The sequence below is a fragment of the Henckelia pumila genome, chromosome 1 (genome assembly GCF_033568475.1).
Source record: "Henckelia pumila isolate YLH828 chromosome 1, ASM3356847v2, whole genome shotgun sequence".
Classification (NCBI taxonomy): domain Eukaryota; kingdom Viridiplantae; phylum Streptophyta; class Magnoliopsida; order Lamiales; family Gesneriaceae; genus Henckelia; species Henckelia pumila.
The window spans coordinates 88,059,037-88,081,121 of record NC_133120.1 but is presented as its reverse complement, the minus strand read 5'-3'; the positions used below and the strand labels follow the sequence as shown (position 1 = coordinate 88,081,121).

The 22,085-nt window shown below is 37.4% G+C and overlaps 2 protein-coding genes across 6 annotated transcripts; both read left to right on the top strand.

The window, feature by feature from the left end:
* Window positions 1–751: 751 nt before the first annotated feature.
* On the top strand, window positions 752–2,429 carry LOC140862053 (3-hydroxyacyl-[acyl-carrier-protein] dehydratase FERN, mitochondrial). 4 transcript variants are annotated; one of them, XM_073265208.1, is made up of 4 exons: window positions 752–890; window positions 1,685–1,968; window positions 2,071–2,186; window positions 2,293–2,429. In XM_073265208.1, the coding sequence occupies exons 2-4, from the start codon at window positions 1,702–1,704 to the stop codon at window positions 2,390–2,392; spliced, it is 483 nt and encodes a 160-aa protein (XP_073121309.1). In that variant the 5' UTR covers window positions 752–890; window positions 1,685–1,701; the 3' UTR covers window positions 2,393–2,429. The 4 variants fall into 4 exon arrangements, with proteins under 4 accessions (XP_073121309.1, XP_073121259.1, XP_073121223.1 ...); XM_073265158.1 differs by having other exon boundaries at window positions 784–890; window positions 1,664–1,968; XM_073265122.1 differs by having other exon boundaries at window positions 791–1,568; window positions 1,664–1,968.
* LOC140861950 (uncharacterized) lies at window positions 760–21,517 on the top strand. Of its 2 annotated transcripts, none has more exons than XM_073265014.1 (15): window positions 760–890; window positions 4,764–5,369; window positions 5,452–5,764; window positions 6,757–6,903; window positions 6,984–7,072; window positions 7,186–7,278; window positions 7,522–7,648; window positions 17,720–17,784; window positions 17,890–18,064; window positions 18,220–18,414; window positions 18,519–18,566; window positions 19,580–19,720; window positions 19,947–20,029; window positions 20,631–20,746; window positions 21,200–21,517. In XM_073265014.1, exons 2-15 carry the CDS (start codon window positions 4,780–4,782, stop codon window positions 21,280–21,282), a joined length of 2,265 nt encoding a protein of 754 aa, XP_073121115.1. In that variant the 5' UTR covers window positions 760–890; window positions 4,764–4,779; the 3' UTR covers window positions 21,283–21,517. The 2 variants fall into 2 exon arrangements, with proteins under 2 accessions (XP_073121115.1, XP_073121076.1); XM_073264975.1 differs by lacking the exon at window positions 760–890 and adding an exon at window positions 2,493–2,624.
* Window positions 21,518–22,085: the final 568 nt, after the last annotated feature.

The following is a 22,085-nucleotide window of genomic DNA, read 5'->3' as shown; positions in this document are numbered from 1 at the left end:
AATTAATCATTCAAAAACTTCAAGTGATGGTAGAAGATTCCATGATTAAAGAATAAAGAAATAAACCGGTATGCAATTAAAACCGAAAATATATTGTGTTACCATGAATAAGAGACTACGCGTGATAAGTCAGCTCGGATAAACACGTCGCTTTAGGAGACCAGCTACTCTTCATGCGTCCATGTCAACAAATTTTGGGGTCGTCACCTCCGTCACAAAATGAGGTTAAAGACGCTGAGATACTCTACGAAAAACCTCATACGCTCAACTAACGCTCGTCTCAAAATATACGTTCACAAAAACTAAAAAACTTTTAGAGCATAAATTGAAAGAATGCATGTCTAACGAAGAAATGCCCTTCTATTTATAAAACTTGTAAAGATGGATCATGGGCTTGAAATCATGGGCTTCTCTTTAAGACTCTCCAATTGTGGGCCTACTTGTGGGCTTAATGCATTTGTTATAATTCCCAAACTTAATTAAATTTATTTGTTTCAAACTAATATATATGTCTGAAAAAATTAAACTACGCCGTTGCAAATGTCAACTAATTTAAATTTTAAAAACATTAAACTGATCGTGACCGACGGGCTCTTAACCTGTTGTCTTTTGTATTTCCCCCTGTTTGATTTTATAAAATTTGCCTTGAAAAAAAAAAAAAAACAGAATTTTCATTTAAATAAAAAATTTAAGATGGGGATGTGGCAACGGTACACTCGTCCACATACTAACGCTCTCTGTCTCCTCTCCCGATAAAACCTCTCTTGTACCCTTCCCCAAGTCTTCTTACTAACGAAACATACGCCCATATATATATATGCGTATAGATATCCGAGGCACGCGCCTATTTCATTTCACCTATCGATATTTGCTCATCTCCATTTGCATCTGTAAGTAATTTCGATGTCTTTCCGCGCGAAATCTCACAAACACAACAAATACGCCGTTGTTTGCATTTACAGCTGGTTTTTCTTCACATTTTTTGATTTTTTTTTTTCAGTTTTTCCATGTAAGATCGGTCCAGAATGGTTTGATATTGTTTTTTCTTGCGCGAAAAGTTTGATTGTCCGTGGTTTAACTTAATTGATTTCCGGTTTTTAAGTGCTCGACAAGCTTGTTTGTTTAGTGCTCGATTCTTTACCTCCAGCGAGCGAGGTGAAGGAAATGGAAAAATTTTCGACAAATTAGTGAAAGATTTGGGGCTTGTTTGGTTTTGTTTTTTAGGAAATTATTTGAGGAAGTTTTCTTGGAGAATAAAATAAAATATTTGTTTGATTTTGTTTTGAAAAATGGAATTGTTACAATCAATTTTTGATAAAATTGTTAAAAATGTTGATGATAATTTGATCCATATGGTTACTTAACAATGGAGTATATTGGGAGGAGATCTAGAAGTCATAATTATATTGGAGCTGTAAAAAGATTTTGGTTTAAGATAATAAAATAATATGCTAATGTTTGGCGTTATGGGAGGAAAACAAAGTTGGGAACGGAAATGAAACCAACTAAGCTTTGGAATTTTGGTTTCTTTCTCCAACAATTTGCAGATGTATAGGTTCAAACATTCGGTTAGTAATATGAAACTCAAAAAAGATCCATCATTCATTATTCTGAATACAAATTGTTATATAACTTCTCAGAATTTTAGCTCCAATTTTTGTAGAGATCAATTTTTTGTGAACAGAGAAAATATCCGCTGCAATGGTGATGAACCGACCCTTGTTAAAATCCATATGCTCTTTAAGGCACTATTCAGCATCCTCGGCAAATGTGCTGAAAACAGGGGGCATTTTAAAGCAGGCCAGAACCTTTTCAGATTCTGACATCGCTGATTACTCGAAACTGACCCATGACTTCAACCCATTACACTTTGATTTGAAATGTGCCAAACAAGCTGGTTTTACAGAGTTCCCTGTCCCCGGAATGCTCGTGGCTTCCTTGTTTCCTAGAATCATTGCTTGCCACTTCGTAAGTTTCATTTTTTTTTTCATTTTTGTGAATTGTGCTCTTTTCGTAGTGTAGAATAATTGGTGAAACTATTTTTAATGATGTATCGAGTAATATGTGTAGCCGGGGGCTGTATATGTGAAGCAAGAACTGAAGTTCAGGGCACCAGTTTTCGTTGGAGATAAGGTTGTCGGAGAAGTACAGGCGAAAAACATTAGACAGATTAAAGAAATTTTTTTGTAAGTTTCCTTTATGTTGCCATGTTAAGCTAAGATGTTTTTCTACATATTCAAAGTTTGCTCCACATTTTGATGCCGTGGAATGATGTGGAATAATACTTTGTAGGGTGAAGTTTGTGACCACATGCTCCAAAGACGGTGAAGTAGTTGTGATTGGCGGTGAGGCTATGGCTATATTACCTACGCTGTCTATAAAACAACCATGATTGACAAATGACAGGGCACACGATGGCTATGGGCGCTCATCCGGAAGCAGCAGAATGGCACATTCAGTACCTTTTTCTGTACTCTCCTGGGCCAGCAGTACAAAAGTGTGTGGCTAGAGAAAGAGCTTTAGTAACATGACTTTTTTAAGAGTTTTTGTTTTTTCAATAAAACTAAAAATAAAAGTGAGTGCCTTAAAGAGAACATGGATCTTAACAAGGGTCGCGCCATCAGGTTTGTTGCTGACACTTTTTCTTTTATGAAAACTTGATGTGTACGGAAGTTTGCTGAAATTAGGAGAAGCAATTCATCGAACATTTTGTACTTTGAATTATGAAAAAAATGAAATTCTGGGTATTGTGCCGCCTGTGGAGGTGTTGTTTGAAATTGCAGTATATCAATAACATATAGGTTTCATTATCTGGCATTGAGCTCCAAACTAATAAATCTAAAAGAAACCCAGGCATTGGGCTTGATTTAACTATGACCAGCTTGAAGTTTTCCATCATAGCCAACATACGATGGATCTATCGAAGGTTCAAGTACATATAAAATGTATTTTAGATTGTTGTAGTTGGAATAATCTGCTTCAGTTCGATCCATATTTTATCTGTGTTTTATATAATAACAGCATATTTAGGAAATTAGGGTAATGTTTTAACTCTATTGAAAAGTGAAATCTCTATAAAGACTGGAATCTCGATGGATCTTTCTCGAGTTTGGAATATTGAATCGGTTCTATATGGGACAAAATTTTGAATGATACGATTTTGCATTCAAACTCTAAAATTTTTGAATTATATTATTCTGATTATTTCCATAAAAGTGGTAAGACCACAGGGCATATGCAGGGATAATTACTTTAGGAGCTCAAGGCTTGTGGTCTGTTTTATATGGATCCATTAAGCATAACAGTGAATTTCGAATAAACTTCAAGTATCGGATTTAAGTGACGAGCTTCTTTGTTCATTTTGAATATCTCACCAAAAAATAATTGAGTATGGTCATATTATATGTACTGGTTAAAATATTGTAATTTTATTACTCGTAAAAATTTGAACCACATTTGCTGTGCCCAATATATTGTGAATAAAATTTATTTAGCAATCTAAGCATTTTATCATTCATGTGAGAATAGGTCAACCATTCTACTGATTCTTTCTCATCTATGTGAAAATAGGTCAACGAGTTAGTCTATAGATTCTTCGAACACAATCCACTTTGGACCATTCACCATATACCAAAACATTTTGATCGATATTTTTCTATCTGTCTACTCGTCTGCATCAGCCATCAGAGTGCAACCGAATTTACTATGATTTTACCATAGTATTTCAAAATTATTCTACTATGCCCCAACTCCTTTTTCACATAAGTTACTTTAACTTGATAACAAGTAGGAGGCTTCATTCCAGGACCATTACCAAATATTTTTTAGTGGCCCAAAGCTATCGAATGCCTGCATAACAATGTAGCAAATTTTACTCCCTCATTTTCTTCTTATTTTCATCAAAATGGTTTGTTTATTTTTTGTTTCCCTAGTATTCAATTACATCGACGTCTTAAATGAGTTACATATCTTTTGGGGTGGGTTTGTTTTGGCTTCTTTCTTTGAAAATTATGTCTAAGACTGGAACTTTCTCTAGATGAAAATGATATAACTCATTTTCCTCTTGTTAGGACACCTTAAACTTCTTCGTGCTCTTGTTTTCAGCTACTTCATCAAAGTGAGGCATGTCACCCATTTACTTCTCTTCTTTCTTCTTTTCTGTAAAAGCCATATTTTTTTAAATTAGAAATGAGCGGATATTTCAAACAAACTTTTACGTGTATATGACATCAAACATGTTGTTTCTGTCAGTCAATCCTTCCATTAGTTATTTTACCCGAGAAGTCATATATCACGTCATTAACATTTTAAGGGTCCATCATTATATTTATCACCTTGTTTCAAGTTGGATCCTTTCAAAGAATTGAAGTTCCAAAATCTGATATTTTACTGGCAAAAGGAAGCAATACAGATTGGTTTTGAATGATTTGGAATTGGTATTTTAGTGTTTTCAGCAGTGGAGATGAATGTCAACACTACATATATTTCTTTTGAACAGTATGTATTACCTATCCTGTCGACAACTACAATCTCAGAGTGTGATATAATGTGATGATAATTAGATATGCATTCTGTACAAGAAGTTGTGCTCCTAATTGCTTAATGCAGCCCCATTTTAGAGTATCTGTCTACTCGACTCCTATATATGATACCGAGTATGTTAGCCAAGTTTGAGTTTAACTTATGGTATTTGAAAGATTCCTACTCTTCATAACTTGTATTGAGTAAGTTTATGAAGTTTGACTTGAGTTTTCTACATGAAGAGAGGAACTCTTGATTATGGCTGCTCTGGCAATTTTGAGGCGAAGGAAGGTGTTTTCAGATTGCTTTGTGGTTCCTGTTCGTTCTATTCAAAGTACCTTGAGTCAGGGGGAATCCTGCCAACGCGTGGACTCTCGCAATTTTAGCTCTGTCACAGACGTCTCTCAGACTACAGATCCTAGAAAGGATGATTGTCAAAGTTTAATTTTAAACAAGGAACTGTTGAATTCCTCTTTATTTGGTATAATTAGGCATAAAGCTTATGGGAGTTCAACATTTCTTCATGGTACTGGAAGGTCGAATTTCAATTCTCTGGTGGGTGCCAAGTTGATGTCTCAATCTATTCGATATTCTTCCACAGCAACTGCAAATAAGCCTGATTTGGGAAGTGACAATGAAGATAATGAGGAAATGGCTGCAGAAAAGAGAAAGGAAGCTTCTCCTGAAGAATGTGATCAAGCTGTTGTAGGTCTAAGCACTGCCAAGGCCAAGGCAAAAGCTAAAAAGCTGCAAGAATCTCATAATGTTGTGAAGTCCTTTTTAAAAACACTTTGGGCCAAATTTTTAGGTATTGGTCCAGCTCTGAGAGCTGTGGCTTCCATGAGCAGGTAGAATTTCTTTACATCCGTGCATTAGGTTCCCACTTCCTTATTGACCATTCTCTATATGGTTTATTCTTCATACTTTCAGGGAAGACTGGGCCAAGAAACTTGTTCACTGGAAAGATGAGTTTGTATCAACACTGAAGCATTACTGGTTGGGTTGTAAGCTTCTGTGGGCTGATGTGAGGATCAGTTCGAGATTATTGCTGAAACTTGCTGGAGGAAAAAGTCTCTCCAGAAGGGAGAGGCAACAGCTTACAAGAACTACTGCTGATGTTTTTAGGCTAGTTCCATTTGCAGTTTTTATCATTGTTCCATTCATGGAATTTTTGTTGCCTGTGTTCTTGAAGCTGTTTCCGAACATGCTACCATCAACATTCCAGGACAAGATGAAAGAAGAGGTAATCACCACAATCCTGGTATAGAAAAAATTAAAAGAAAATGAATTCCATCAAACACAATATTATCAACAGAATCAATAATTTAGGTACGACAATAATATCAAAGTTAGATTAGTATTTATGAGGCTTCGACTGATTCCTCCTTAAAATGGCATGAATTTTGAAGCCATTTTTCTTTCATCTTCGCATACAAGTATCACGCAAATCCATTTTTTAATAGTCTAAAGTGAGTTAACAAATTGTGGCGCTAATGTTAGCATGCCCAAAGTGGATAGTCTAAAGTGAGTTAACAAATTGTCTGCATATATGCTAGTTTGTTCGTTTTAAAATCTATTATCTTGGATAGTCTCAAGTATCCATTTGCTAATAAATGAATTTACTGAAACTTCCTGTTTCAGTTTCTGAATAGCATTTGAAGTTTTTTTGTCGTCGCTTGGCATCATACTTGGCGTCATACGTTTGTAGAAGTTGTGTATGGTTCTGAGTCATGACTTAGAAGTATCTCTTTTTGTACACTTTGGAAAAATAAAAGGTACTGCTCACATAATCTCCTTTTAAAAGTGCTATAATGACTAAGCACACTTTCATGCCATTCATAAAAAGAGAAGTGGACTACTTCATAAATTCAGAAGCAAGACTCTTTAATTTTTGCTTGAACGTTTGACGTTGTCATATGTTGCATTTGGCATGCATCATTTCGGATGCCTTTGCTAAGGTCATTATAATTCTTTACCTCGCTGTTTCAGCACTTTACTGCTGGGTCCTTAGTGTCTGTGTCTGCAAGTAAGAACTTGTGACCTTTTCATTCGGAAATTTACTCCCTTGCATATGCCTTAGCTTGTAGAGTGGACTAAACCAGCCTAAGTACTATTCTGAAGCACAAAACGACTTGCACATGCAGTTTTGTGCTCCATATGTAAATTTTCTTGATTTTTAGTATCTTCCTTGAGCCTTCTTTGGATGTTGAATATAGTGGACATGAACATATGTAGGAAGCACTAAAAAGAAGGTTAATGGCCAAATTAGAATATGCAAAGTTTCTTCAAGACACAGTCAAAGAAATGGCGAAAGAAGTACAAAATTCACGAAGTGGAGAGATCAAGAAAACAGCAGAGGACCTTGATGAATTTCTGAACCGGGTCGGTGCAAGCAAAACTATCAATTTGTCAATACAAGCGCATTCCTCCATGATTTTATTTTTATATTAGCTTTGGTGCAGGCTAGAACCGGTGCTGGTGTCTCAAATGAGGAAATCTTAGGATTTGCTAAGTTGTTCAATGATGAACTCACATTAGATAATATTAGCAGGTAGGTAAAGTTTGGCTTGTTATATTCATAGTCTCTTTAATTGATCAATTATAAAATATTGGCATTATTTCTTAGTTATTGTAACTGTGGTTAAAGTTTAATTTTGTTGACAGGCCTCGTTTAGTGAATATGTGCAAGTACATGGGAATCAGCTCCATTGGAACTGATTCTTATTTGCGGTATATGCTGCGGAACAGATTGCGAAGGTGTCCAGATCTCACATTCTATCTAAATCGTTATATATAAATTCTGATAGTCTATTGGAGCCTATGCATATGCTAGTTACTTGTTGATAAATTGATGACTTGTGGTATAAAACATACCTATGTATCATTCTTCTCCACCATGTATATTCAACTATGGATCCTGAACAAGTGGATTTAAATTAGAAAAAGACTGGCCATTCGATTGGCTTTTCATCACTAATTTTCTTTGATAATTTTATTCAGGATCAAGAATGATGACAAATTGATTAAAGCAGAGGGCGTGGAGTCTCTATCTGAGGCTGAGCTTCGTGAAGATTGTAGAGAACGAGGCATGCTTGGAATACTTTCTGTGGAAGAAATGCGCCAGCAGGTTTGTACGACAAAAAATTACAACATTGTAGTTGTTGGAAAACTGGCGAGTTCCCAGACCAATTACGATTGATACCCGGTGCAGCGGAAGTTTAAAAATTTTTCATGGAACGTTTCCATGGTATGGGTATCAACCGTTCATCGATTGAATTACGTGTGTGTGTAAAATTTAAATAACAATTAAATAAATTTTACCTCAAATCTCGCAACGAGATTAATGGACACCAACAGAACAATTCTGCTCTTGTTGTCTCTCCCTGGAACCGATGAACGCCTTCAATCAGGTCCACGAACAGAGGTTTAATCCCTCTGATAGATTGCACTAGAAAATCTATCAGAAGTTTTCTGCGAAGAGAATAAACGAATCTGATTCGTTATTCCTTACTGCGATTCAAAATCACAGACCGGAATTTCTCTGTGACAGAGCAAGGGGGCGGCCGAAAACGTTTTTGAGAGGGGCTAGGGTTTCGAAAATCCTGTCTCAAAAATTATGAGCTGTTGTGTGTAATTTCTGTACTGAAATAACTTATTTATAATGCAGGCCACTAACACCTTATGGCCCATTAGTCATAAGCTGGGGCCCGACAAGCAAAGCCCGCTCGTTCAGAAATTAATATAAAATTCATCGTGACTTCGATTGATGAAACGATTTCACCAATGTGCACAGAAACCATTTCTGCACGTTTTAAAGTCAAAATAAATTTTCCTGAATCCGAATTCAGTGGTTTCCAAAAATGTCCATCCCTATGTCATTTTAGGAAATCCTACTCCCTTACTCTTATTTAAGAAGTCCAACTCCTTAGTTCATTAAATTTAACTCTTTAAATTTAACTATCTCAACGGGGATTAAAACTCCATTACACTGTGTGACCCTCAATGGTTCAGGGATACAGCTAGCCGTGGGCTCACAACTCCTTGTGACTCGGAACAACACTTTCCGACTTGCCCAACGAATCATGGTAAAGCGCCTAGCAACATCGCCCCATGATTCCCTAGGTATCACTGATAGTGCCTACAAGAACCAGTAGATTTTGGTTAACGTACAGTACGGTCCCTTCATCCATATATCCCGATCGAATCAACAACCATTGGTATATCGAGAGTCGCTCAAGATTCGATAACTATGCAATACATCTTGAAGATCAAATTAGTGACATCGCATGTGCTACTAAGAAACCATTTCTTAAATCACATCAAGTACTCTGGCCAGAGATTTGTCACACTAATATCTCCTCAGATCGCATAGGATATCCACACTCGCAAGTATGTGGTGAATCCTTGACAACAATGCATTGACTCCTATATGTGTCGTAACTGTACCCAATCTCGACACCTGATGACCCCCTCAGAGTCGGTAAACGAGTCAAAGCACAGTACTAGCATATAGAGTCTCCATGATGTTTCAAGTCGTAAGGACTAATGGTGTACAACCAAAACCGCGGACTTTATCCACTCGATAAGTGATAACCACTTGGAAAGTCCGGATAGGGTAGTTCGACTATTCATCCTATGAATATCCATTTGCATGCTTCGAACATCTCCATGTTCCCTACCAATGAAACGTGGTACTCCGCATCGCAAATGCTAGTCTCAAACTCGAGCGATCCTTATCCTTATTATCGGACGGCTCAATCGACTAGGAACGGTTTTAGAATATACAGTGACTATAAGATGTATTTCATGATAGACATCTCCATGTTCTACCACATCTTACATACACTATAGTATATTCAAGGTCTTTATCAAAACAACAATAGTATATCACAATATAACAATATGAAGTAATATAAAGTCATTGCCATAAAAGTGTAAATAATATTAAACAAAAGATTGTTTATACAAAGAGTCAACAAAGCCCATAGCCACACAGTTGGCTCACTGGGCACCCACTCTTACAATCTCCCACTTGCCCTATAGCCAACTAGTCATACTACGTAGACCCATTGCTTCGCGATGTTTGTCAAACAATGGTCCTGACAAAGGCTTAGTAAGTGGATCAGCGATATTGTCTGCAGAGGCCACTCGTTCGACACTGATGTCTCCTCTTTCCACAATCTCCCGGATTATGTGGTATTTCCTCAGTACGTGTTTGGATCTTTGATGAGACCTTGGTTCCTTTGCTTGAGCAACGGCACCCGTGTTGTCGCAGTACACCGGGACTGGACCAACAAATTCAGGAATGACGCCCAACTCTTGGACGAAATTCCTCATCCAAACGGCCTCTTTAGCAGCAGCTGATGCTGCAATGTATTCAGCCTCAGTGGTGGAATCCGCTGTGGTGTCCTGCTTGGAACTCTTCCAAGAGACAGCACCGCCATTGAGCATGAACACAAATCCAGAGGTTGACTTCGAGTCATCCACATCACTTTGGAAGCTAGAGTCGGTATAGCCTTCCAGTTTGAGTTCTCGTCCTCCATAAACCATGAACATATTCTTAGTCCTTCGCAAGTACTTAAGAATGTCCTTCACGGCTTTCCAATGCATCTGACCAGGATTAGACTGATATCTGCTCGTGACACTCAGAGCAAATGCTACATCCGGTCTGGTAGATATCATCCCATACATGATACTACCTATAGCTGACGCATATGGTACATGTGTCATATTCTCTATCTCTGCATCAGTCTTGGGACACATAGACTTGGATAGAGAAACTCCATGACACATGGGTAGATGTCCTCTCTTGGACCCATCCATTGAAAACCGTTTCAATATGGTATCGATGTAGGTTGATTGAGTGAGTCCTATCATTCTCTTAGATCTATCCCTATAGATCTGTATCCCAAGAATGTAGGATGCCTCACCCAAATCCTTCATCGAAAATCTACCTGATAACCATATCTTTGTTGACTGCAACATCCCTACATCATTCCCAATGAGTAGGATGTCATCAACATAAAGTACTAAGAATGTCACCGCATCCTTAACTACTTTCTTGTACACGCAAGGTTCCTCCGGGTTCTTGATGAAACCAAAGTCTTTAATTGTTTCATCAAATTTCTGGTTCCAACTTCTTGATGCTTGTTTTAGACCATAAATTGATCTCTGAAGCTTGCATACCTTATGCTCGCTTCCCATGGATGTGTACCCCTCAGGCTGCTTCATATAGATTTCTTCCTTAATGTCTCCATTAAGAAAAGCAGTCTTCACATCCATTTGCCATATCTCATAGTCATACCATGCAGCTATGGCAATAAGGATTCTTATGGACTTGAACATTGCAACTGGTGAAAAGGTTTCGTCATAGTCAACTCCTTGCCTTTGAGTATAACCTTTAGCCACCAATCGCGCCTTGTAGGTCAATACCTTACCATCAGGCCCAAGCTTTCTTTTGTAGATCCATTTACACCCTATTGGAACAATTCCATCGGGAGGATCCACTAAAGACCAGACTTGGTTAGTATGCATCGAATCCAATTCTGACTGCATAGCTTCAAGCCATAAATTCGAATCCGCATCAGAAATTGCTTCCTTGAAGCTTCTTGGATCACATCCAATGTCGGGTTCATCTTGACCCTCTTCAAGAAGAAGACCATATCGAACTGGAGGTCTAGAAGTCCTCTCGGATCTTCTAGGTGCAGGCGTGTCCAGCAATGGTTCCTGAGGTGTGGGATCGTTATTTTGTATTTCGGGTTCTTCTCGAACTTCTTCGAGTTCCATCATCTCGCCTTTCTTATCCAATAAGAATTCCTTCTCCAAGAAGGTGGCATTCCTAGAAACAAACACCTTTGTTTCAGCAGGATAATAGAAATAATATCCGATTGAATTCTTCGGATACCCTACAAAATAACACAAGCTGGATCGACTATCCAACTTATCTCCCACTGTCCGCTTCACGTAAGCAGGACATCCCCAAATCCTCAAGTATGAATACTTAGGAGCTTTGCCATTCCATAACTCGTATGGTGTTTTGTCCACTGCTTTAGTGTGGACGTTATTCAACAACAATACCGCCGTTTCAAGCGCATAGCCCCAAAACGAAGGTGGAAGCTCAGTGAAGCTCATCATGGATCGAACCATGTCCAACAAAGTTCGATTACGACGCTCCGATACACCATTAAGCTGTGGTGTCATAGGAGGAGTCCACTGAGAGAGAATCCCATTCTCTTTTAGATAGTCCAAAAACTCGGTACTCAAGTATTCTCCACCTCGATCCGATCGAAGTGCTTTAATACTTTTACCTAGCTTGTTTTCTACTTCAGCCTTGAATTCTTTGAACTTTTCAAATGCTTCAGACTTATATTTCATTAAATATAAATACCCATACCTAGAATAATCATCAGTAAAGGTAATGAAGTAGGTGTGGCCATGTTGAGTCCCTACTCTAAATGGACCACAAACATCTGTATGGATCAAATCCAACAGATTTTGACTACGTTCAGGCTTCCCCTTAAAAGGAGATTTAGTCATTTTCCCTTTTAGGCAGGATTCACAAGTAGGTAGAGAGTTAATATCAGACATATCAAACATGCCCTCTCCCACTAGCTTGTTCATCCTCCTTGAGGAAATATGACCTAGTCTAGCGTGCCAAAGGTTTGCCGGGTTTTGACTATCGATTTTCCTTTTGTTTGTTGTCGCCGGTTTGTCAATACAATTTACTGGAACGTCTTTTAGTTTTAAATTGTATAGATCGTTTTCAAGTTGTCCATTTCCAATTAAACATTCATTCTTGTAAATATTGCAAATCCCATTCACAAAATTACAAGAATAACCATCTCTATCAAGCATAGAAATAGAAATAATGTTTTTAATTAAATCTGGCACAAATAAAACATCTCTCAACAATAATTTAAAACCATTCTGCAAAATCAAACAAACATCTCCAATGGCCGTAGCTTCAACTCTGGAACCATTCCCGAGCCTCAGCTGGGTCTCACCCATTCTAAGCCTGCGACTTCTTGTCATCACCTGCAAATCATTGCAAATGTGAGATCCACATCCGGTATCCAATACCCAAGAAGTTGTATTAAGTGACATGTTTATTTCGATATAGAACATACCCTTTGCAGTTCCCAACTGCTCAAGATACTCCTTGCAGTTGCGCTTCCAATGACCCGGCTTCTTGCAGTAATGGCAAACATCCTTGGATTTTCCATTGTTTGAAGCCTTTGTCTTTTGCTTCTTCTCGGGTTCCACTTTCTTGGGTGGGGCAGAACGTTTCTTGCCCTTCATACTTGGCCCCTTCTTTGCAGAAGATGAGGAGCCCACCAAGAAAGCTGGCTTATCCTTCTTAAGTGTGGATTCATATGTAACGAGCATATTGACCATCTCTTCAAGGGTGGCCTCTATCTTGTTCATATTAAAATTTATCACGAATCCATCAAATGAGGAAGGAAGAGATAGAAGCAACAAGTCCACATTGAGTTCATGCTCCAACACCAAATCAAGGGTCGCTAACTTCTGTATGAGCCAAATCACTCGTACCCCATGATCACGGACCGAAGTCCCTTCACGCATGCGGCACGTCATCAACTCCTTAACAGTAGAGAACCTTTCAGCCCTCGACTGAGCCCCAAAAAGTTCCTTGAGTTGCGCGTGAATGTCAGCAGCATTCACCGTGTCCTCAAATCGCCTCTGGAGTTCATCAGACATCGAGGCTTGCATATAGCATTTGGTCTTGATGTCATGGTCCCACCATGCATCAAGCTTGGCCAATTCCTCCGGACTAACATCAGCTGGTGCTTCCTTCGGAGGTGCTTTCTCTAACACGTAGAGCATTTTCTCCGAAGTTAAGACAATCTTCAACTTCCGGAACCATTCCGTATAGTTGGCGCCAGTCAGCTTGTTTTGTTCGAGGATCGAGAATAAAGGATTTCGCGAATTCATTGTATGAAATACTGAAAAGGAAAACAGACATATATCAATGATTGTTTAACAATTTACTAAGACATAAAATAGGCGAATTTAATTTTATGAATTTCACTCCCACTATTTTAACGATTTCACCACCCTCTAGTGAAAACGGGAAACTTTTTCCTTAGTGAGAACATGGAGTCCAATTGACAAACTTATGGTCCCGAATAATATCAGCCAACCATAATTCTCAAAAGGTAGAGCCCAATTGCTTCCAAAGCAACCCCCATGTATTTACCTCATGTCCAATAAGGGCCCAATAATATGACGCCGTTTAAAGTGACATGTCAAGATGACCCATCAATATTAAGTTGTGATGGACGGTCGCCATGTGGATCCCCCAATAATATGAGCCGATCCCATGGGAGTTCCACCCAACTTACAACATTTGTCGATCCAATGTACAGCTTTCCGACGGACGGGCCCCCCCAATAATATGAGCCGGACCGTATCCGCGGGTAGCATCACATACATTGACCGTTGATGGAAGGTAGGAACATTTAAACAATATTTAAATTTCCTTTATTTATCTTGATATAAATTTTAAATCATATTTAAAATGAGGGATTTTATTTATAAAAATATTTGTCTCATCATATTTAATTTATTGCATGCATTGCCGGATTCACGCAATTTATGTCTAAACATGCATACAATCATAATATCACATATTATATAGGATGATCGATTCCATTTCTAATTGACCCGTGGTTGCCAATCACGGGTCTTAGTCCAATCCTAGGTAATATGCAGTATGCAAATGCAATCCTATTACATATGCTTCCAATTTACATTTCTTCAGTTCTTCATTGTCTGCTGGGCCCACCATCTTCAAATCTTGATCTCCCACTAAATCTAATGTATTTACAATAAATAACAATGACAAGTAGGGGATACATTTTTAGGGGGTGGGAACGGGCTATAAACCAAGCCCACTTTTATTACATATGACATTCATATCGGGCCATAAACCAGGCCCATTAATAAAACCAACAACAATAAAGACAAAATGTAAATTCCTAACATACACCTACAAAATTGGTCATGGCAATCGATCATCCTTATCCAATAACATTTAATTCAAAATTAATTTATTGGATAACATGCTGTGGCAATTCAAATTTAAACAAGATAAAATCATATTTTATATATAAAATCACATTTCACATATAAAATCATATTTTATCTCCATATCAAATAAAATCATATTTTATCTATAAAATCCAATTTTACAAATAAAATCATATTTTACTTAATATATCATAAGATCATATCTTATCATCAATTGTACCAAAATAATTGATTTCAAAATTCAATTTACGGATAAAATATTAAAATTTTCCAAAAATTCAAATTTATCCAAAATCAATTTTAAAATTTACGGACTCGAACAATTCGATCCGAAATCTCGTGAACCAATCAAAAACAATTTTTGACCGGACCAAAAATAAAATTTTAACATATTAAAATTAATTTTTAATAAAATATTAATTTTTCCCGCGGGCCACCCGGGACACTCCCGGGTTGGCCCGCACCCGGGGCGCGGGCCGGGGCAGCCCGGCTGCCCCCTTAGGGCAGCAACGCTTGCTGCCCTGGCGGCGCCTGGCGCGGACGCTGCGCTGGGCAGCGCACAGCGCTGCCCTGGGCGGCGACGGTCGCCGCCCTGGGCGGCGCCGTGCGCCCCCTTTGGGCGGCGCCGTGCGCCGCCCCTGGGGGCAGCGACCATCGCTGCCCCCTCCGGGCAGCGATCCAATCGCTGCCCGGGTTTCGCCCCCGGAAAAAAAATTTTTTTTTTTTATTAAAAATATTTATTTTGTTTCAAAAACCGAGACTCAAAAATTTTGTACAATTGATTAATTCAATCGATTGATCTGAGCAACCTGGCTCTGATACCACTGTTGGAAAACTGGCGAGTTCCCAGACCAATTACGATTGATACCCGGTGCAGCGGAAGTTTAAAAATTTTTCATGGAACGTTTCCATGGTATGGGTATCAACCGTTCATCGATTGAATTACGTGTGTGTGTAAAATTTAAATAACAATTAAATAAATTTTACCTCAAATCTCGCAACGAGATTAATGGACACCAACAGAACAATTCTGCTCTTGTTGTCTCTCCCTGGAACCGATGAACGCCTTCAATCAGGTCCACGAACAGAGGTTTAATCCCTCTGATAGATTGCACTAGAAAATCTATCAGAAGTTTTCTGCGAAGAGAATAAACGAATCTGATTCGTTATTCCTTACTGCGATTCAAAATCACAGACCGGAATTTCTCTGTGACAGAGCAAGGGGGCGGCCGAAAACGTTTTTGAGAGGGGCTAGGGTTTCGAAAATCCTGTCTCAAAAATTATGAGCTGTTGTGTGTAATTTCTGTACTGAAATAACTTATTTATAATGCAGGCCACTAACACCTTAGGGCCCATTAGTCATAAGCTGGGGCCCGACAAGCAAAGCCCGCTCGTTCAGAAATTAATATAAAATTCATCGTGACTTCGATTGATGAAACGATTTCACCAATGTGCACAGAAACCATTTCTGCACGTTTTAAAGTCAAAATAAATTTTCCTGAATCCGAATTCAGTGGTTTCCAAAAATGTCCATCCCTATGTCATTTTAGGAAATCCTACTCCCTTACTCTTATTTAAGAAGTCCAACTCCTTAGTTCATTAAATTTAACTCTTTAAATTTAACTATCTCAACGGGGATTAAAACTCCATTACACTGTGTGACCCTCAATGGTTCAGGGATACAGCTAGCCGTGGGCTCACAACTCCTTGTGACTCGGAACAACACTTTCCGACTTGCCCAACGAATCATGGTAAAGCGCCTAGCAACATCGCCCCATGATTCCCTAGGTATCACTGATAGTGCCTACAAGAACCAGTAGATTTTGGTTAACGTACAGTACGGTCCCTTCATCCATATATCCCGATCGAATCAACAACCATTGGTATATCGAGAGTCGCTCAAGATTCGATAACTATGCAATACATCTTGAAGATCAAATTAGTGACATCGCATGTGCTACTAAGAAACCATTTCTTAAATCACATCAAGTACTCTGGCCAGAGATTTGTCACACTAATATCTCCTCAGATCGCATAGGATATCCACACTCGCAAGTATGTGGTGAATCCTTGACAACAATGCATTGACTCCTATATGTGTCGTAACTGTACCCAATCTCGACACCTGATGACCCCCTCAGAGTCGGTAAACGAGTCAAAGCACAGTACTAGCATATAGAGTCTCCATGATGTTTCAAGTCGTAAGGACTAATGGTGTACAACCAAAACCGCGGACTTTATCCACTCGATAAGTGATAACCACTTGGAAAGTCCGGATAGGGTAGTTCGACTATTCATCCTATGAATATCCATTTGCATGCTTCGAACATCTCCATGTTCCCTACCAATGAAACGTGGTACTCCGCATCGCAAATGCTAGTCTCAAACTCGAGCGATCCTTATCCTTATTATCGGACGGCTCAATCGACTAGGAACGGTTTTAGAATATACAGTGACTATAAGATGTATTTCATGATAGACATCTCCATGTTCTACCACATCTTACATACACTATAGTATATTCAAGGTCTTTATCAAAACAACAATAGTATATCACAATATAACAATATGAAGTAATATAAAGTCATTGCCATAAAAGTGTAAATAATATTAAACAAAAGATTGTTTATACAAAGAGTCAACAAAGCCCATAGCCACACAGTTGGCTCACTGGGCACCCACTCTTACAGTAGTGTGAATGCACAGTAACTTAGAAACAGAACTTCAAATTTCATCTCTGGAATTGTTGTATGAGCTCTCTGTGGCGATTTAAATTTGTTCAGCTAAACTCTTGTCACTGATTGGGAAGGCATGTTTTTGCGACACCAAGAACTGGCTAACTTGTTTAAAATATGGCTTTGTGATGTGTGCAAATTATTGAAGTCCTTAGCGAGTATGAAAAGTTTATTTTATGGTACTCTCTAGAAACTTTATATTTCAGGACACTATAACTTGTATTGTTTACACGTAAATTTTAAGCATAACAAAAAATTACTTCTGCAAGTCTATTCAACGTAGTCGGAATTTTCTGTTTATTCTCAACCAAATCTGTTCTGGGCCTTGTTTTAATTTGGTAGTGCAATTTTTCTTGAGCTCGGTTGTAAGAACAGAAATCGTCACAAAATTGACTTGTCTACTTGAATTGCAGCTGCTTGATTGGCTGGATTTATCTTTGAATCACTCTGTTCCATCTTCACTTCTGATTCTTTCCAGGTTCATCTGAGTGCTTCCTTATTCCTTATTTTTTCCCTCTAAAATTTGTTTTGGTTCTTGTTAGTAATTGTTGAGCAGCATATCATTAGTTCATCTCTTTGGCAGAGCCTTCACGGTATCCGGAAAATTGAGTCCACAAGAAGCAGTTCGAGCTACGTTATCTTCACTACCAGATGAGGTCGTAGATACTGTCGGCATCACGTCATTGCCATCTGAAGATTCTTTATCAGAAAGGAAGAGGAAGTTGGACTTCCTTGAAATGCAGGAAGAACTTATCAAGGTTTTATGAAATTTTCGTGTTCCCAAGAAACATGATCTATTTTGGGCTATAGAAGTCGGGAGCTTCTGGTCATGTCCATTGGTTTGGGCGTGTGTAGTTCACTCTTTCACTCTTTTTTTAGTTTTTAATTTTAGTTTTAATTGAATTTACTGTAGGAGGAAGAAGCAAGAGAGGAAGAAGAGCTGGCCAAGAAGAAAAAATCTGCAGATGTTGAAGAAGATGTGGCTTTGAAGGAGATGACATTATCAACGGCTAGACTAGCACAAGAACAAGCCAGAGAAAGAGCTGTTGATAAGGAAGAAAAGCTTTGTCAGCTTAGCCGTGCATTAGCCGTTCTGGCGTCTGCTTCTGTAATTACCAGTTGTTGGGCTTTTAAGTTCCTTATAACTTTGTACTCTTCAAATTTATGTTGATTCTTAAAATATTCTTTTCTTCCTTCTGATGTCTTTTGCAGTCGGTAAGCAGGGAGCGGGAAGAGTTCCTCAGTCTAGTCAATAAAGAGGTATGCATTGACTTTTTGGTGTACCTTCAATTGAATGTTTATAGGTTTGTGGAGCCATTATCCAGTGATTATTCGACTGGGTATTTTTGAACTATAAACTCTGGACTCTAAATCATTAAGAGGTATTTCGTTGAACTTATATTTTTTTAAAAAACATATTTGTTTGGTAAAATTTTTTGAGGAGAGCTCATAAGATGTCAAAATGAGTTATTTGATAACTTATGACAAAAACGTGGAGGGCAACAATCACTAACTTAGTTTTTAAGATCTTATTCATTAATTAATTTAAAATACAAAACATGCTTATAAGTTATGTTATATTCTAAACATGTCCAAAAATATTTATGTGCATTATTTTTCACAGTATTATTTTACTTTTGTAATTATTATCATAATAAAAATATCTTATAATTCAACCATATAAACATCTTTAAGTTCACTGAGCTAGTGAGCTACTAGCTCTTTAAAACATATTATAAGTTGTTTGAGAGCTCGTAAACTCTGAAAAAGTATTTGGTAAAACTTTTGAAAGAGCTTGTGTCAAAAATAAATTATTCAACAGCTTATAAATTGCTATGAAAAAGCTGAGCACCCTAATTTATTTTTCTTATTTTGATAGTTTAAAAGACCAAATACCCCCCAAAATTTTATCTATTCCACATATACCTTACCTTTCCAAGATTGAATGACACAGATTCCATAATATGTCGAAAATATTTATTTACATTATTTTTATAGTAATATGATCAAGTTCTGTGATTATTATAATTTATAAGCTATGTAAAATAAATTTAGCAAAACACCTTCTTAGTTCCAAACTAGTTGGGACACAATATTATCGTTTGAACATTAAACATTGATCCTTGAAGTTTGCTTCATTATTTAAGAATATTAGAAATTTGAAAATTCGTGTTGAAAGCTTTGAATGTTTTGCTTTAATGCTTGTGAATGCACTTGAATATATCTAAAAATAGTGGTCTGTAGCTTGGAATGATTTTTAAAAACATCTCTAGATTGAGCTGTACAATAGCATAGTGGATAAAGATGACACGAATGGTGAAGTAGAGACGGTGAAAGCATACAAAGCTGCGAGTGATGAAATTGAGGATGCTAAACCTGAGAGTGACAATGTTTCATCTGCACTCATAGATAAGGTATTGGTTTTTCATTGTATGTTTTTTTTTTCTTTTCACGATTCTCAATAATTAAATTCCTTGCACTTGGCACTTAACTAATTCAAAAAAGAAGTAGAAAATAGAGATAAGCTACTAACCCCACGAAAAGAACAGAAAATGCAAGGTTCCAGTGAACAAGATGGGACATTTTTTAGAGTTCCCCAATGTAACTGAACTGGATTATATTTGGGATGATTTGATCCAGGTTGATGCCATGCTTCAAGATCTTGAGCAAGAGATTGATGATGTAGATGCGAAAATTGGTGACCATTGGCGAATTCTTGACAGGTAGAGCAATGATACCCTAATTATTTTGCATTTGCCTCTCATTACTTGTTGAATTCTTATCATACCAGTGGCAAGCGTAACAGGGTCCTTGCTATTTGAAGTTCTAAGTATTGTGCAAATTTCGGGTTACCATTCTCGCAAAATTTCAACCCAATCTGGGAATGTTTTAATGTTAGAGATTGTCAAAATTAAAATGGATACCCAAATTTGTGGTTCGGTGCAGGTGAGGTTATCATCAAATCTTTCCACGTTATTGAAAAATATAACAGAATGTAATTGGAATTCACAAATCCGAATGCAGTACATTCGGCATCTTTCTAGCTCGTGAACCATTCTCGTTTTATAGGGGTGTTCATTTTGATAGTCACAGACAGAACGGATTACCGTACTTGTATATAGAGTGGGACAACCAAAGTAATATGGAATGTTGTGCTCAAGTTTCTCTGAGTGATTCCTGATTATTTTGAACTTTTCGTCCCAAGTTCTTTATTGACAGTAATTGATATTTAACATAGTATACGGCACATGTTTGTAAGGCCGATCAACAAAGCTATGTTTTTCTAGTGTCTAGTAAATAATAATTGATTATACACGTGTACAGAGATTATGATGGTAAAGTGACTCCTGAGGAGGTGGCTTCTGCGGCTTTGTACTTGAAGGACACTTTAGATAAAGAGGGAGTGCAAGAACTTGTGCGCAATCTTGCCAAAGATGCAGGTTAGTTACCTTTTACTCCTTGTTTGCACATAACGGTCAATTTAATTGCATTTCAAGCCATGTTTGGGGCATTAATTCCGTTGGAGAATTGCTTTTTTGTTTTGTAAAAATTTTGAAAAAAGTATTTTCTCAAACATGTTTATTCTGTTTTTATTTTATTATATCATATTGGGTTTTTAACAGCTACGAAATTAAGATAAACTGTTTTTCGAGAAATAGAAAGGTAACCGAGATTGGTTTTCTTTTATTTACCCAACAAAATCCTGAATTTCAAACATAAAATTGAGCGATCCTCGTAGTACTGATCTGGTTGTACATGAGCTCCTGAACACCCCAATGACTTACGAACTTTTGGACGATTTATTTGTTTATTTATTTATTTTGGGCTGTGAGATTCCTGTAATCGAAATATAATCTGACGTCGTGTTTTTTTGGTATTTTTCTTTGCTTCAGATGGAAAAATATTGGTCGAAGACATCGTTAGATTGGGCAGTCGTTTGGTAGATGGCAGCAAAGCTGAATCCGAGGAAATGTAGATAATGTTGCCTTTGTTAAACTCATATAAGCTTAGTCAGGTAACCGAATTTTCTTGGCACCTAATGTTTTAAAGCATGGATCTCAAACTTGGGCGGAATTTTGGCGAATAGAGGTGTGAATCTGATCATATCACCACTCAAATTAACGGGTACTAGGCTAGCGTGATTTTTTCAAGCTAAAACTTTGTCATTACATAGTCGTCCACATAATGAAATGTATTCTTATTATTGTTTAATTTTACACTATTTATTTTTTTCTCTAAATTTTTTTACGACGCCATAAATCAATTCGTTATGATTATCTTAAAATTTTAAAGTATCTCATGCACTAATACACATGGCTTTGCATGTGTAAAATAAATGATTTTTTATGTAATTTTTTTTAAATCAAAAAATAGATTGAGAGAGTGATAGGGGTGTTCATTCGGTCCGAATCGAACCAAAATTTTGGTTAACCGAACCGAAATTCACCGAAAATCCAAACCGAAAACCGAACCGAATTTAACGGTTCGGTTCGGTTAAAAACCGAAATTCGGTTCGGTTTTCGGTTTAACCGAATTTATATATTTTTAAATTATTTTATATTTATTTATTAATAAAAACAAATAAAAATATTAATTAAAATATTAAAAAATAATTAAAATTTCAAAAAAATCAAAAAAATCGGTTTTCGGTTTGGTGTACCGACCGAAAAAAACCGAACCGAAAATCTGAAAACCGAAAAACGAACCAAATTTTCGGTTCGGTTTTCGGTTCAAACCGAATTTTCGGTTTTGGCTCGGTTCGAGCGGTTAACCAAACCA

Excerpts from the sequence above, each read along its gene's own strand:
- LOC140862053 (XM_073265208.1), top strand. The coding sequence starts at position 1,702 with ATGGTGATGAACCGACCCTTGTTAAAATCCATATGCTCTTTAAGGCAC. Across the intron at positions 1,969-2,070 it reads GAATCATTGCTTGCCACTTC|CCGGGGGCTGTATATGTGAA; the intron begins GTAAGTTTCATT and ends TAATATGTGTAG. Across the intron at positions 2,187-2,292 it reads CAGATTAAAGAAATTTTTTT|GGTGAAGTTTGTGACCACAT; the intron begins GTAAGTTTCCTT and ends AATACTTTGTAG.
- LOC140861950 (XM_073264975.1), top strand. The coding sequence starts at position 2,596 with ATGGATCTTAACAAGGGTCGCGCCATCAG. Across the intron at positions 18,065-18,219 it reads TGCAGGAAGAACTTATCAAG|GAGGAAGAAGCAAGAGAGGA; the intron begins GTTTTATGAAAT and ends AATTTACTGTAG. Across the intron at positions 19,721-19,946 it reads CATCTGCACTCATAGATAAG|GTTGATGCCATGCTTCAAGA; the intron begins GTATTGGTTTTT and ends GATTTGATCCAG.